This window comes from Achroia grisella, unplaced genomic scaffold (assembly GCF_030625045.1).
Source record: "Achroia grisella isolate CSIRO2021 unplaced genomic scaffold, CSIRO_AGI_Agris_v1 utg402, whole genome shotgun sequence".
Taxonomy (NCBI): Eukaryota; Metazoa; Arthropoda; class Insecta; order Lepidoptera; family Pyralidae; genus Achroia; species Achroia grisella.
The window spans coordinates 7,564,951-7,580,120 of record NW_026712841.1 but is presented as its reverse complement, the minus strand read 5'-3'; the positions used below and the strand labels follow the sequence as shown (position 1 = coordinate 7,580,120).

General features: G+C 36.1%; 2 protein-coding genes across 3 annotated transcripts; one reads left to right on the top strand and one right to left on the bottom strand.

Annotated features, from left to right (window-relative positions):
- Positions 1–397: 397 nt before the first annotated feature.
- Positions 398–5,348, bottom strand: LOC131844407 (kelch domain-containing protein 4). Its single transcript, XM_059193293.1, has 9 exons — positions 5,157–5,348; positions 4,755–4,928; positions 4,194–4,315; positions 3,639–3,747; positions 2,768–2,995; positions 2,135–2,374; positions 1,369–1,546; positions 805–1,026; positions 398–635 (listed from the first exon to the last, which is right to left on the bottom strand). Exons 1-9 carry the CDS (start codon positions 5,265–5,267, stop codon positions 499–501), a joined length of 1,521 nt encoding a protein of 506 aa, XP_059049276.1. The 5' UTR covers positions 5,268–5,348; the 3' UTR covers positions 398–498.
- Positions 5,349–5,579: 231 nt separating this feature from the next.
- Positions 5,580–14,376, top strand: LOC131844404 (general transcription factor IIF subunit 1). Of its 2 annotated transcripts, none has more exons than XM_059193290.1 (13): positions 5,580–5,684; positions 6,204–6,379; positions 7,138–7,272; positions 7,875–7,976; positions 8,608–8,676; positions 9,051–9,172; positions 9,874–9,990; positions 10,680–10,791; positions 11,876–11,941; positions 12,072–12,214; positions 12,741–12,854; positions 13,379–13,499; positions 14,142–14,376. In XM_059193290.1, exons 1-13 carry the CDS (start codon positions 5,664–5,666, stop codon positions 14,347–14,349), a joined length of 1,506 nt encoding a protein of 501 aa, XP_059049273.1. In that variant the 5' UTR covers positions 5,580–5,663; the 3' UTR covers positions 14,350–14,376. The 2 variants fall into 2 exon arrangements, with proteins under 2 accessions (XP_059049273.1, XP_059049272.1); XM_059193289.1 differs by having other exon boundaries at positions 12,738–12,854.
- The last annotated feature ends 794 nt before the right edge of the window (positions 14,377–15,170 follow it).

Below are 15,170 nucleotides of genomic sequence, written 5' to 3'. Positions count from 1 at the left end.
GTACAGCCTTGGTGTCTTAAATATTCACTACGCGCTTCATACAAGTGTTCTGAAACGGCACAGATGTTCGAATTCGTTATGATGATAACAACACTATGAATAATAATAACCATGGGCAATTCACACAGCGCCATCTAGTCCCAAGCTAAGCAGAACCTGTGTTATAATGATATACATACTATTCTTTTTGTACATTCATAATATATATAGAAAACATATGTAATATAATAAATGCATATATAATATACATAGAAACATTCAGACCGACACAAGCAAACATAGTCATAATTATATTTTTTATTTTTTTCATCGAATATTTACATTTTACATTGTTCCCTGGTACCTAAATTAAGTGGAAACTTCCCTTTCCTTCCTTCCTCCTTTTATCCTCCTTCCTTTTAGGTTCCAGTTCTCTCTTACGATTCATAAAAAGAATTAAACAAGAATACAAATGTTTGCACCATGCGAGGCCATCAATAGAATTACATTAGCCGAAGGTTAATCGTCATCAGAATCTTCTGAGTCGTCAGAGCTGGAGTCGGAGCCAGTGTCGCCCGTCTCTGAGTCTGACCCGAGCCAGTCAGGCAACGGCGGCTGCGCTATTATGGTTTTCCACTCATTCAGTTTGTGCAGATCTGAAATTGTATGTAATTATATGTATGTCGTAATTTCCGGTTCTGACAGCGCCTTCTATAATACAACTATTATAGAACGCAAGTGGCAGCAAACGGACCACGGCAAATCCATAGAATGCTAAGAAGTTCGTCTCTCTTTAACAAATTATTTAGTTGTAAAATCACTCACCTAAGCTGTACATATCGCTGAGGTAGAACTGTTTCTCGTCTCGTTCTAACACGCCTCCATATAAGTAGAGCGTGGAGCGCTGCACGCACATCATGGCGGACATGCGCGCCGACGGGCCCCCGCGCCGTCCGCACACGACCCCGTCCGCACTGGGAGACGGTGTAGTCGACGTCGGCAATGCTGTGCCTCCTAACTTCATTGTGAACACCTCGTCCGTCACAACTGCACAGCGAATAGGAAATAATAATACTAACTCAGGACAATTCACACAGCGTCCTCAAGACCCAACTATGCAGAGCATGTGTTATCGGTACTAAACAACTACCGAGCAAGAGTCCAATTTCGTCAATCATGTCCTCTGGGTTGAAAACTTCTAAAATGGATATTATGAGGTTCAAGAGTAGAATCCTTAAAAAATGTGTGGGACATAATGTTTTTATATTAAAATAAAATCTTTATGTTGACATTTGTTCTTATTTAGGAAATTCATATTAACATCATGTGTGCCGATAAATTGTTTGTCAAGGTCAAATTATATTAAACGAAATATCCAAAATCACTTACCAGTGACTTCTTCTTCTTGCTTGTCTTCAGAAACAACTTTTTCTGGCTGTGCAGGCGATTGTGAACTCTGTTGCTCAGTGCGTAGAGTTACATTGTGCCACTTGGCCGTCTCCAAGTCTATCATGAGTAGTTCATCGCTCATCTCCCCTTTGAGCTCCTCCTCCGTTTCTTCTACATCCTATTAACAATATTAAAGTTTTCAAAGTTCACGACACCACATCATATTAACAGGACTTAATAATGGAGATGTGGTAATAATCTAAATTCATATAATATTATATAGTATATAGTTCGGGATAACGTCCTACATAGAAATTCATCCGATTTTGAAAATTCTTTTGGTGATGGATAGCCAATTTATCGAAGAATACTACAGGCCATAAAAAATGTCGCGAAAACAGAAAAAAGATTACCGCAGGCGAAGTTGCGCGAGTCAACTAATCATATGTAATGAGAATTGTGAAGAAAGAAATAGTTTTATTCTCTATTGCGAAAATCATTCATTCCAGTATTTATTTACTCGTTTCTGTATTTAGTCGCTCATTTGGTATGTAGCTACAGCTATAAACAAAATTAATAAAACGAGTATACCGATCATACTCGTTTTTTGTATGATAGCTGACACCGTGACGATTCTTAGTTACAATTAATTATACAGATTTGAAATTAAGATTGATATTTAGTAGGCTGTTGATCTATAGTTAATGTTTTATGAATATTTTATCCCTAAATACTTATATGTAGGAAAATGAAAAAGACCACTCACCGTGACGCCGCCGAACACGTACGCGCGGCCGCTGTGCGTGTTGACGGCGGCGGCCTGGCCGGCGCGCGGGCCCGGCGCGGCCCCGCTGCCCGTGCTGCGCCACGTGACGCCCACGTGGCCCCCGGGCCCCCCGGGCCCCCCGGGCCCCGGACGCGCCGCCAGCCGGAACATGTCCGTGTGCGTGTGCGTACGCTCCGTGCGGCCCTCGCGGACGCGAGAGAACCCGCCGTATACTATTAACTGAAAGACAAACAATCATTTACATTGAAACCTATTTGTCATTAATCCTAGAGTGGAAATATGATAAATTAGTTTCAGTAATGTTTCTTTTGCGGTATTATTTACAATTTCGTTATAAAGATCGCAAAATCAACATCCAAGTTTTCGTAGACCTTTGATATTAGTATTATTAGTTTAAATAGCCGAATTAAATATTAGATTAAATTATTATATTATACACTATACCGCGACCATCGGAAGTAAGGAAGACAGTGTGCTAAACTGCTAGACCACCGAGGCCGAGATAAGGAAGCATACACCTTAATCTACATATGTTTAAAAATATTTCACACTAATTGATCTGGCGACCATACTGTATTAAACCAGCATCAAGATCATCAAACGAGAACTAACCCCATCCGCACCGACGGGCAGCATGATGCAGGCGGAGCGCGCGCTAGGCCCGCGGCCCGCCGGCTGTAACTTGGTCCAGGTCCTGGAGTCGAGGCAGAAGCAGTGCAGGTCGTCGAAGTAGCGCGCCTCGCGGCCGTCGTCCGCGTACCCGCCGAACACCACCAGCCGCCGCCCCACCGGCGCCATGCGGTGCCCGGACCGCGCCGACGGACCGTGCGGAGCTGACACCTACAACCCAGCATCATAGTTAATGAACCGGGTCTTCCGCATCCCCCTAAGAGTGTGTAGGTTATTTTTGAATGGATGATAAGGAATGTTGAACTGTTTACGCTTTTTACGTGAAAGGGGATTGTTAGTAATGTGGATATTGTTGTATTATGTGATGTTTTGTTGCTAGTAACGGGGTTATTAATCATAAAAATAATGCAATGATCCACCCGCCTGCGCGCATAATATGAGCATAAGGTCGGGTCAGTTAGCCCATTGTGACAATTACATCAGAAATTTATCATGATGGTTTCCATGGGGAACTGCATGGAGTTCAACCTGATAAGGTACGTAACTAGCAGTGGGATCATCAATCCACATTAGTAAAAATCCCCTTCCCCAGAGGGTGAAGGTTGGGGCCTCAGGAAGAACCCCTTTTCCTCGATGTCAAGTCTGGGGGACAACAACCCCAAGGGGACTGAATATAAGTCTTATGGGCAGGAAATTTAACATACAATTGAGTTATGTAGACTACGAGAGACAAAATATACAGCTTAACATAACTTAGAAACTAGTGCTATATTGAAGGTTTTTTTTATTTGCAATCTATTACAATGTGATAAAAGAGATTATTAAATATAAGAAAACAAAATATTTACCACACCTTTTCCCATTTTTTATCAGCAAGAGAAAAGCACCACAGATCCTTGTAATGATAGAACTGTGTCTCTGATGGACTTGTGAACTCTCCACCAAAAACCCACAGCTCACCTCTGAAAGTATACCAAACAAGATCTGCTTGTGTTTCTAATTTTAATTTGTTCAATGTATTTATACCACACTGTTTGCAAACAATGTGGTATAAAAAAATGAAAGATGAAAAGACTCTTCTATGATTTTTTATACTAATTTATTATAATTGTTATTATAGGATCATTTAGAAAAAAATTATACCCATAAAAAAATATTCCTAAAATACATTGTCCTATGGAATGGCAATAGAATAAGGTCTAAACTTTAATTTAAAAAAATATTAATTATGATCATTAGAGTATGATTTTATATTTTGATAATATTTCCAAACCAATAACCAGGAGACTTTGTGTACACGCAACAAAAATGTGACATATCAGTACATGAAAGTGATCAATTGGTATTGAAATTTATGTTAATACCCTCCAAATAAAAGAAAAGTCAGCCTGTATATATATAAGCATACTTATTGGCGGGCGTGGCGACCGCCTGATGTGCACTGCGCGGCGGAGGAGCCCCAGGCGCTTTCACTTTCTTCCATGTGTTATTTACAGGATTATAAAATAGTAACTCGTTATAAACTTCAGTCTGAAAAAGATTATATTAAATATTTTTTAAAAGACTAAAATTCCTGTATAAATGTAGAGTTGTACTTTGACATTTACATAAGTGGATAACTCTAAAACCATTTGTTGTGACAGAACAATACTTGGAACTGAAAGTTTTGTTTAAATTATATAGTTGACAATTCTAGTGGCCAAAAAGTAGCAATTTAGCACACTGTCTTACTTCCGATGGTTACAGATTTGATTCTTCGATTAGATTATTTTTATGAGTATGGTTGTTTGTATCGGTTGGGTGTTTTCTATGTATATTGTGTGTGTATTTACAAAAAAAACACTAAGCTGAAACACAGTTTACAAGTCAAGCTACTAAAATAGGTGAGACATATGTGATAGAGATAACCATGTGGAAGATTTTGTACAAAGTATGCCTTTGTAAAATGCACTCATATTAAAAAAAGTACCTTTTGCCCATTATGGTATTCCCCTCCAAACATAATAAGCTCATTATTGGTTGGGTGAGGAGTGAGAGATGCGTATGCTCTTGCAGATGGCGGCCCTGGTAGAGTCTTCTCAGTGGCAGCAGCCCGTCTCGCTTCCTCTTTCTCAATCTCTGCTATCACTTTTGCGATATCTTCCTGTAAGAGATAGTTATTATATCTAATGTTATTACAGTACTGCTTTATACAGTTATAACTAGAGTATATAATGTATCAAATATTATATTAAGAGTAAATGTATGTTAAACATAAATATTTGACTCTGAAAACTAACTTTATATACGTGTATACAATCATGGGATAGTTATCAAACTTATTTAATTACATAGTTAATTCATAAAAACGATATGAGCAGCATGGACTAACCTCTCCCAAATTTGCCAGCTCCTTTTTAAGTTTATTAGCTAATTTCTTTTCGGTCTTAGCTGCGGTTTTTACAGCACCGCTAACTTTGTTTTTATTCTTTTTCTTTCCCATTTTAATTATCAAAGTAACAGGTAAATTGCTATTAAAAATAAATTCAAGAAATAGTAAACAAAACAAATTGCTTTGGTTAAGTATTATTTATACATTATAACATTGACACTTTATTAGACTTAACACCGCATGTATTTACACTCTGTGTTCTGTAATCTGTACCTATTTATGTTTCTGACGTCTGTGTTACATCTGACAATCGTGTTATATTTTCTGTATATTGTGTTTTTTCCAAATATTTTATTTATTTTTCTTTAATGAAATTATTCTACTAATACCGACGAATTTATTAAGTAAAAATATTATTTTATTTCAAACTACTCAATAAATATATAGATGAACATGTATTAATGTAATTAACTATAAAATAACCAATATATTTCTGGTTATTCGAAGATGACGACAGCTGGTCCATCAGTAAGTGTTTCTTTTTTATAAATTACACCAATATTATATTTCCAGCCTGCACATTCAATGTCTCTAATAATATTTAAAACGAAGTATGTTCTTTTAAAAATAGAATTTAAAGTCTCTCTAATTATATTTAAAACGTAGTATGTTTTTTTAACTAGAATTCCAAGTATCTCAAGTTTCTTGTTACTTAAAATGAATAAACGTAAATGAAACATCTTACTTATTAAGGCACAGGTTTACCATATATTTGGGGCGTATCAGTAGAGAATGACAGGATGATCATGTAGTTAAGTCAGCCCTACCATGATTGGTAGGGCTGACACATTCACCAGAAATAAATTATGATAGTTCTCAGGGTCCTCTTCATGGAGATCAACCTGACATAGTATGTACATGGCTAGAAATAGTCACTAGTCTTTTATTCTCAACAATCTGCAGTCATTAGGCTAGGCCAGTAGTACATTTGCAATTGGAGTTTTAACTTTTATATATTTTTCACATCTATTTTATAATTTTCATCAGTCTAGTGCTGCCGTTCAAGAGTTCAAGATCAGAGTCCCGAAAAATGTGAAGAAAAAGTATCATGTAATGAGATTTAATGCCACACTCAATGTAGATTTTGCAAAATGGACACATGTCAAGATGGAAAGGGAAAATAACATAAAAGAATTCAAAGGATTGGATGAAGAAATGCCAAAGTATAATACAATACTTATTTTTCTATTTTATATAAATATATATTTTTTTATAAATTTATATTATACATACTGACAGGATGAAGTCTGTCTGTTTATTACAATTTTACAACAGCTGAATATGTATGAAAGTTGAATTGTAAGTATAATTTTAAGAGATAAATGACAGCCATCATCATCATCCATCATTTGTTATCATTTATTTCTTAAAATTACCTTTATTTAACTACAAATATTATGCATTTGTATTGTATCAAGAGACTATTGTAATAATACTTTTTTGGTGTAACCACAAATATGAATATACAGATGTTTTAAATGTAATACTGCATTTCCTGTCAGTTACTAGCCCTAAATTAGGCACCCAATTAATTAACTTTAACAAAATCTCAATTTAAAGTTCCTAGACTAAAATGTATGTTGTGTGAAAAAGTTTTGAAGGGTTAATCCCTTATCCCAATAAATTCAATATACAACAGCTCTATGTAGGAATATACATATCAGTAAACACTAAATTTGGGAAAACTGTTGAGAAACTCTTTTAATATTTATTTTTTTTGTGTCCAGGAATCAAAATTAAAAAAAATTTTTTATATGTCACCTCACTGTTTCTACAACTATTATTAAAATATTTATCCCATTATAAATTATTGTACTATATATTTCTTCAACAAAACTATGTGTTCAATCACAAGACAGAAACCAGACTGGATATTACCAAGTATCTTTAATATATGACATATGGAATTAATAATTTTTAGATTCGGCGCTGGTTCGGAGTATGGCCGCGATGTACGAGAGGAGGCGCGTCGTAAAAAATTCGGTATAATATCACGCAAATACAAACCTGAGGACCAGCCGTGGATACTAAAAGTGGGCGGCAAAACTGGCAAGAAGTTAGTAAGAGTATTTTACTGTAAATATATTTTAAAGAAACTTGGCTGGCTTCTTTAGTAGCTTGGTTTTTTATAGAATAAATCTGATTGATCACCCATCCAATTCAAACGGACATCCAAAAGACGATATCCTGAGTCGAAGTTAGAACCCTCTTACACTAAAGTCGTATCTGTCCGGCAGGAGTTGGCTTACAGCCGCTGCTAAGATTTGGAGTCATGGCACTCCTGCTGTGACCAATAGCATTACAATAATTCCAAAAAACAAAAAACAACAGTACAAATACAAGAGTATCGGGTAACTTACCGGAGTGTAATAATAAATAATCCAGATATACTAGTACCAGTATAGATAGTTACCAGATATCGGTTTCATCTATAATGATATTCTAAAAAAATTAAGATTATTCGTAAGTCCAATAAATACCACGTTTTTGTGTATGTAAAGGAGGGTACTACTCTTAAACTACGTCTCACCAAAGGGAAGGGAGGGAGGGGTTAAAAATGCTATCATGTGATTAATGAACGGCTCCCAAGTAGTTACTTTTTAGTAGTATTTGCATATTTGTTTAAGGAACACATTATAATTTGTGTTGTATGTTCAGATTTAAGGGTATCCGCGAGGGTGGCGTGTCTGAGAATGCTGCTTACTACGTGTTCACGCACGCTGCGGACGGTGCTATTGACGCGTACCCACTACAAGAGTGGTAATTATGTTTTACAATTTAATACACAAGATTTTTTTTATAACGTATCTTACTAATATTATGTATATGGATGTTCGTTACTATTTTCACGGCCTTGTTAGTCTAGCGGTTTAGTACACCGCGTTACTTCTGATGGTCGCGGGTTCGATTCCTCGCACGGCACAAACATTTGTATTCTTGAGTATGGTTATTTATATCGCTCTGTGTGTTTTCCCATGTATGTATAATATGTATGTATTTACGAAAAAAAAATCTATGTAGTTGTATCAATTATCTAGTAACCATAACACAAGCTTTAGCTAGCTTAACTTGGGACTAGATGGTGCTGTGTGAATTGTCTTGAGATTATTATTATTATTATAGATTATTTTACTCAAAAACTACTGAATGGATTTTGATGAAACTTTACAATATCACCATTTCTCGGTTTCGATTTTCTTAGTTTTGATTTGATATTTGCTGCTACTGGTAATGGTTTCTATCTTATGAGAGTTTATTTCTATCTTAGAGAAAAATATATATTTTTGTTTGATATCGGTCAGATTAGAACTCTGTACTTTTCGGTCTAAATCGGTATAGTTGTATGGTACAGATTAAAGTTTAAATGTAAAAAATGTTCATCTAATTTTAGGTACAACTTTCAGCCTATCCAAAGATATAAAGCGTTATCTGCAGAGGAAGCTGAGCAGGAGTTCGGAAGGTATATTATAATTTGCCTCTAGTTATTTATATATTTACAAGCAGTAACGACCATTGTTGTTTTGCCATATAAATTAATATCGCTATTAAAAAAATAGGAGTTGATGGAGGAAAAATTAAAATTAAATAAAAATAACAAAAAGTAATGTATTTTTTATCGAGTAAGTCCATTTAGGGTTTAAAAAATAGAGCCTTTCTTTACGAAGGAGTATATTGTTACAAACTCTTGTTGACTTGAAGAAATCCCTATTTTACGTTGTCAGCCATTTTAGCCATTGATTTAATAAGTCAATTGTGTTCTTTTTACATAATCTGTACATTAAACTTACAAATAAACACTGTGACACGGAATTTTATATATTAGATTTGTTTCAGACGCAATAAGGTGATGAATTACTTCTCCCTTATGTTCCGTAAACGAATGCGAGGTGATGAAGGTGTAGATGAGGCAGAGGACCCTGACGAGAAGAAAACTAAAGGAGCCAAGGCTAAGAAGGGTTAGACATATGTTTAGTCTATATTTGGTGGTCTATCGATTTACCACACCCCTTTACATTCGATAGTCGTTTCGATTCCTCGCACGGTACAAACATTTGTATTCATAAATATAATTGTTTGTCTGGGATTTTTGTATATGCATTTAAAAAATGTATTTAAATATAATTTGCTAAGCAGAGCTTGTGTTATGGGTACTAGACAACTGATATAAATACACAGATACAATTTTTGTAAATACATACATAATATACATAGAAAATATCCAAACCGATACAAACAATTGTACTTTTGAACAGAAATGTTTGTAACGTGCTATTATATGAAATAGCACATCGGATCGATCGATCGTGGGTATTCTGGGCGTCACATAACATGAAGCGTATGGTGCTGTTCATGTACCATATATAGGGGAATTTTAGTAATGTGGACTGATAATCTCATTGCTAGCCATATACCATGTCAGTTTGACCTCCATGCGGTTCCCTCTGGAAACCACCATGATAAATTCTTGGTGAATTTTTCACGATGGGCTAACTGACCAGACGTCAAGCTCATCTTATCATCATCCACTGGTGCCCCACCAGCGTAACCCGTTACCGCAGGCGAGTGCAGTATTCCATTATCTTACCCATAATATATACGTAAACGTATATATATATATATATATATATATATATATGTATACGTTTTTTTATTATAGATCTGAAAATATCAGATATGGACGAGTGGATAGAATCCGGCGAAGACTCGTCGGAATCCGAGGCCGGCGAAAAAGAAGACTCCGACTCTGGCAATAAGAAGAAGAAAGACAAAAAAGGTTAGTTAATTTTCAGTGCCGATTTAAGCCAACGCGGGGACTAATAAATTAATAATAATAATAAATTTATTGAACCACAATAATATACAATTTTAAAATCATTTTCGTAAACAATTAGTAATTCTATGAGCATTCATGTTCTGTTTCGGAATTCTATTTTTAGGTTGTAACATAAAAAAAACAATATTTACAAGTGACCAATCTTTCACTTGGTGTCGACTTAGAGAAACTCAAGAATTTTTTTTTATTAATGGTGGAAAAGCTTTTTGTTGTGTGTGCTTTTGTTTATGTTAAAACAGGAGTTTAGCGCGAAGCCCGTAGCATATGGAAGAGTATCTAAATGTTACTTGGCTACCGGACACTGTTTGTTTTTACCACAAAGTGTTATCACACAATATTTTTGCAACCAATATATATTTATTCTTCTCGGTGGTCTAGCAGTGTATCACACGTCTTACTTCCGAGAGTCGCGGGTAGGATTCCTCGCACGGCACAAACATTTATATTCATGAGTATGTTTGTTTGTATCGGCCTGGATGTTTTGTACATATAATATGTATGTACTGACGGAAAAATATATCTATTTATTTATCAGTTATCTAGTACCCATTACATAAGCTTCAGCTAGCTTAACTTGGGACTAGGTGGCGCTGTGTGAATTGTCCTGAGATTATTATTATTATTTATAGTTGCTGCAAATAAAAAGAAGAAGAAGAAGGTAGAAGATGAAGCGTTCGAGGAGAGCGACGATGGAGACGAGGAGGGCCGGGAGCGGGACTACATATCCGATTCGTCAGACAGGTACACCTTATTGCGTTGTAATAAGACTCATGTTAGTATCCGCTTAAAATACAGACTTATTTAGAGTTTTTTTAACTAATCTATATTTCTATCAAAATATGTTTCTCAACTTACTCTGTGTTTATATTTCCCATTATAATAAGCTATTTATTCTGAAATTTACAAATATTTTTCTTTAACTATAGTATACAAATTCTTTTTTTTTTTTTATAATATGTCTCTAATTTCAGTGTGCCTTTTGGCATAGGCCTCCTCCATCAACTTCCATTGACTCCTATCCTGTGCAACTCTTCTCATATTTCCCATTACTAATAATTAATAAAAAGGACTGGTTGCGACATTTTATAATATTGGCGTAAGGAGATTATTAGTAATGTGGATTAAATCTCATTGCTAATGATCCCGATTACTCAGCCTGTAAGGTTGAGCTCCACGCAGTTCCCCCTGGTAACCATTGTGATAAATTCCTGCTGAATTTCCACATTGGGCTAAATGACCTGACCTTATACTCATCTTATCATCATCCACCAGTGCCCCGCCAGCATATACCGTTAGTACTGCGGGTGTATCGGACGCTGACGAAGCACCAGTGGCGAATGGTAATATAGGCGTGCGGTCAAGTCAGTCAGCCCATCGTTGTAAATTCACCATGAATTTATCACAAGAGTTTCAAGGGGGAACCGCATAAAGATTAACTTAACATTGCTAGCTATGTGATCATTAGTCAACATGTTAAATCAGTCAAATCAAAATATATTTATTCATATAGGTCTATTACAGACTCTTATGATATGTCAAATCTACCGTCAGTTCAGAATGATTTCGAGATGAGAAGAACTGACATGAAACGCAGCTCGTATTCTTTTCACGTAATTACATAAATATAGATTTATTTTTAAAATCAATTAGAGAGGATGGAGTGACCACCAGCATATGGTATTGCAATGGTGTCATAAGGGAACACTAATTCCACAACAAGCAGCTCCCGTTCACGAGTATGACGTACGAGCCACAATATTACTAACAATTCCCTCCCTAAATAACGTTTATTTCTTATGTTCAATTATTGTGTTATACATTACAGTGAGTCGGACCACGAGACAAAGGCTAACAAGGAACTGAAGGGAGTCGCTGAAGAGGACGCGCTCAGGTATTATTAACACTTATCTTAGAATAATTGTTCTTCTTTGGGGAACACGGGGGCCTATGCCCCGGGCGGGGAGACAGCACCAAAGTCTGAAGGATCGAGTGAATAATTAGTACCTTTCATGACTAACCAGGAAGCTGTTAACATCAGACGAGGACTCCGACGAGGAGGCAGAGCAGAAACAGGAGTCTGAACAAGAAGACGAACCCACGAAGGAGGGCGAGGAGCGCGCCAGCAAACTCACCAAGAAGAAACGGAAGAATGAAGAAAAGAAAGGTCCGTGTCTATATTTCGTATAATTATTTCTTTTTACATCCATCTATTTATTTCAGATCCATATTATCCATTCATATTTATAGTAAACAACTCATAAACTATGTTAGTAAATAAATATAATATAAATTTAAAATTCATTTAAATTTGTAACGGTTCTTACAAAGTGGTCTGCTCATTCTAATGGCATAAAAAAATTTGGTAATCGAGCATACGGTTAGTTTGATAGAGCTATCAAACCTCATTTACGTTATTACTATGTGACATTACGTAATTAGGGGTGTCATTTAGGTACAGTAGTTCTCACCCTTCATATAAAAATACTTCCAGATGTTATTCCCTATTATTAATTGGTAAAATATTAAAGGTATTAAAGGTAACAACAACATTACTGTCACCCGTACCAATGTTACTTTGACTATTAAACTTGCTTTGACTTCCACGATAGATGCTTATCCTAGTGTGGGGTCAGATAAAATATTATTAAGTTTCCGAAACGAAAGTTATTTTTATTTTATGTTTGTAGCAGATTCGAGTAGCGAACTCAGTTCTGACTCGGACACCGACCCGGAAAACAGCAGCAGCAAGAAGCCCAAGAAAAGCAAGAAGGAAGACAAGAACGGGGTGGCCAGCGGCGCCTCCGGTAAGACTCATTACATTCAAGTTAAAAGCGACCTCGGTGGTCTAGCGGTTTAGCACACCGATTTACTTCTGATGATCTGGGGTAGGATTCCTCGTACTGTGCAAACATTTGTATTCATAATTATAATTGTTTGTATCGGTCTGGGTGGCTACAAAAAATATATATCTAAATATTTATATCAGTTGTCTAGTACACAAGCACAAGCCTTCCTTACCATGGGACACCCCACATATGTGGAGCGAAATCAACAGTTTTTCTGTCTCCATATATGTGAAACGAGATGAACAGTTCATTTCTCTGCACATAATTATGTGGAGAAGCGGCTGGACTATAAAAAATAAAAAGAGGCTAAAAAAATGTGAGAAAAGCCAATGGAAATAATTAATTAATTTATCAGTACAATATACATGACGTCATATAAATATTGTATTTATATTGTTTGATTATCAGCAATAGAAGGTAATGGTTATTCACTATTTGGAACCTGTCCGTCCCAAAGACTTATCGATATTTGTTTCACTCAGCACCGGGCAGCGCGAGCACGTCCCGTGCGGGCTCGCCAGCGCCGCAGGGGGTCGGCTCGGCGGCCTCCTCAGCACACGGTGGCCCCCCGACCAAGCGTGCCAAGCTCGACCCCGCTTACGTGTTGGTATTATTTCTACTATATTGTAAACCTAATAATGACTGATTTTTAGTAAGTTGAGGTTTTAATCAAGTTAATTAATTTAAATTACGGAGAATTAATACAAAGTAAAACTGACATTCTTTATGTCAGAAACTTCATTGTTTTATTTTAGATTTTATTATGTAATGTTAAAATCTAAAATAAAATACTACTTTTATTATTTACACAAAAAAAACAATTAATGATAATCCTGCTAATGTTGTGGCCGCAGCTGACCTTTACAGCAGAAGGACTTATGGAGTGGCTGTAGGCCAACTCCCGCCTGATGCATACGACTTTATTTGTCAGAGTTCAAACCCCTACCGGTACCCGTTAGGGGTTCAAGCCATCGTTCAATTTTGATCCCCATTTGAATTGGACGGGGGATCAATCGGAAATCACAGTCTTAGCTGCCAGAAATCACTGGTGTCACGACAGGAACGAAAAGGGCAAGATAAAATACGTATTGTCCTATTCAAATATATGTATGTTACTAGTTATGGTGTTATCTATGTCTATAAGCTATGGTGGAATGTGAATACTTTCCATCAGGTGGGCAGTCAGCTGTTTCCTATTTCAGATACGTAAAAAATACTAATTTGCTTATATATATAATTTTACAGCGAATGCGGGGTGACCGAGGAAGCGGTACGAAGGTATCTGGCTCGCAAGCCGATGACCACAACGGAACTGCTCACCAAGTTCAAGTCCAAGCGGACCGGGGTGAGCAGCGAGCGGCTCGTGGAGACCATGACGCAGATACTGAAGCGGATCAACCCGGTCAAACAAAACATCAACAGCAAAATGTATTTGAGCATAAAACAGACGTGATTGATGTAAATAAATGTTGTATTTATATATTTTTGTCTTATTTAATAATAATGTCCAACAGTACGTATTTATAGGTAAAATTGAGTTACACTCTAATAGTAGTTCCCGATATTGCGACAGTGTTTCAATCGCCATGATCACGGGTAAACTGAAGAAAAGCAGGTAGTTTTTTCTTAATTTTACATATAAAAAATGACCGCGTCTAAGTATAGTACTTAAGACTTTTACTGTAATTTATTTATAAAATATCTAACAATACAACGGGTTAGTGTTTAAAATGAAAGTGATGGGAAATCAACTGATTACGAAAATGTATCCGGCTCGATGGACTATGTCCAAAATGTTGACTCGTTTATTGAAAAATCTAAATTGCATTTGATTTTTGTCCGTATATTTTCTTAATATCTAAAGAAGAACAACAAATTATATTAAATAAACATCCATGTTAAAATTTGACCAGACCCTGTTCATTTACCAGAAGTAGACTAAAAAGTGATCTGTGTGAATCTCACCTTTTTCAGCCGCCAAGCAGCTTGTAAAAAGCTATGTTGCAGGTTAGGTAACAGTGAAATTACATAAAAAGAGGCATGACAATGTGTGATAATGTGTGTTGTTACTTTACAGTCGATGGTTACCATTTACCATCAGGGTGGCCGTTAACTTATTTGCCATTTCAATTATAAAAAAATAACATTCCTATTTATACTGGAGCAGTATGCGACATTCTAGTAAATGTCCAAGCATATTCTATACAGATTTTCTATCATAAGACTAATAAAAAACTTATATAATCTCAACTGGTTTTATCAAACTAGTAAAAA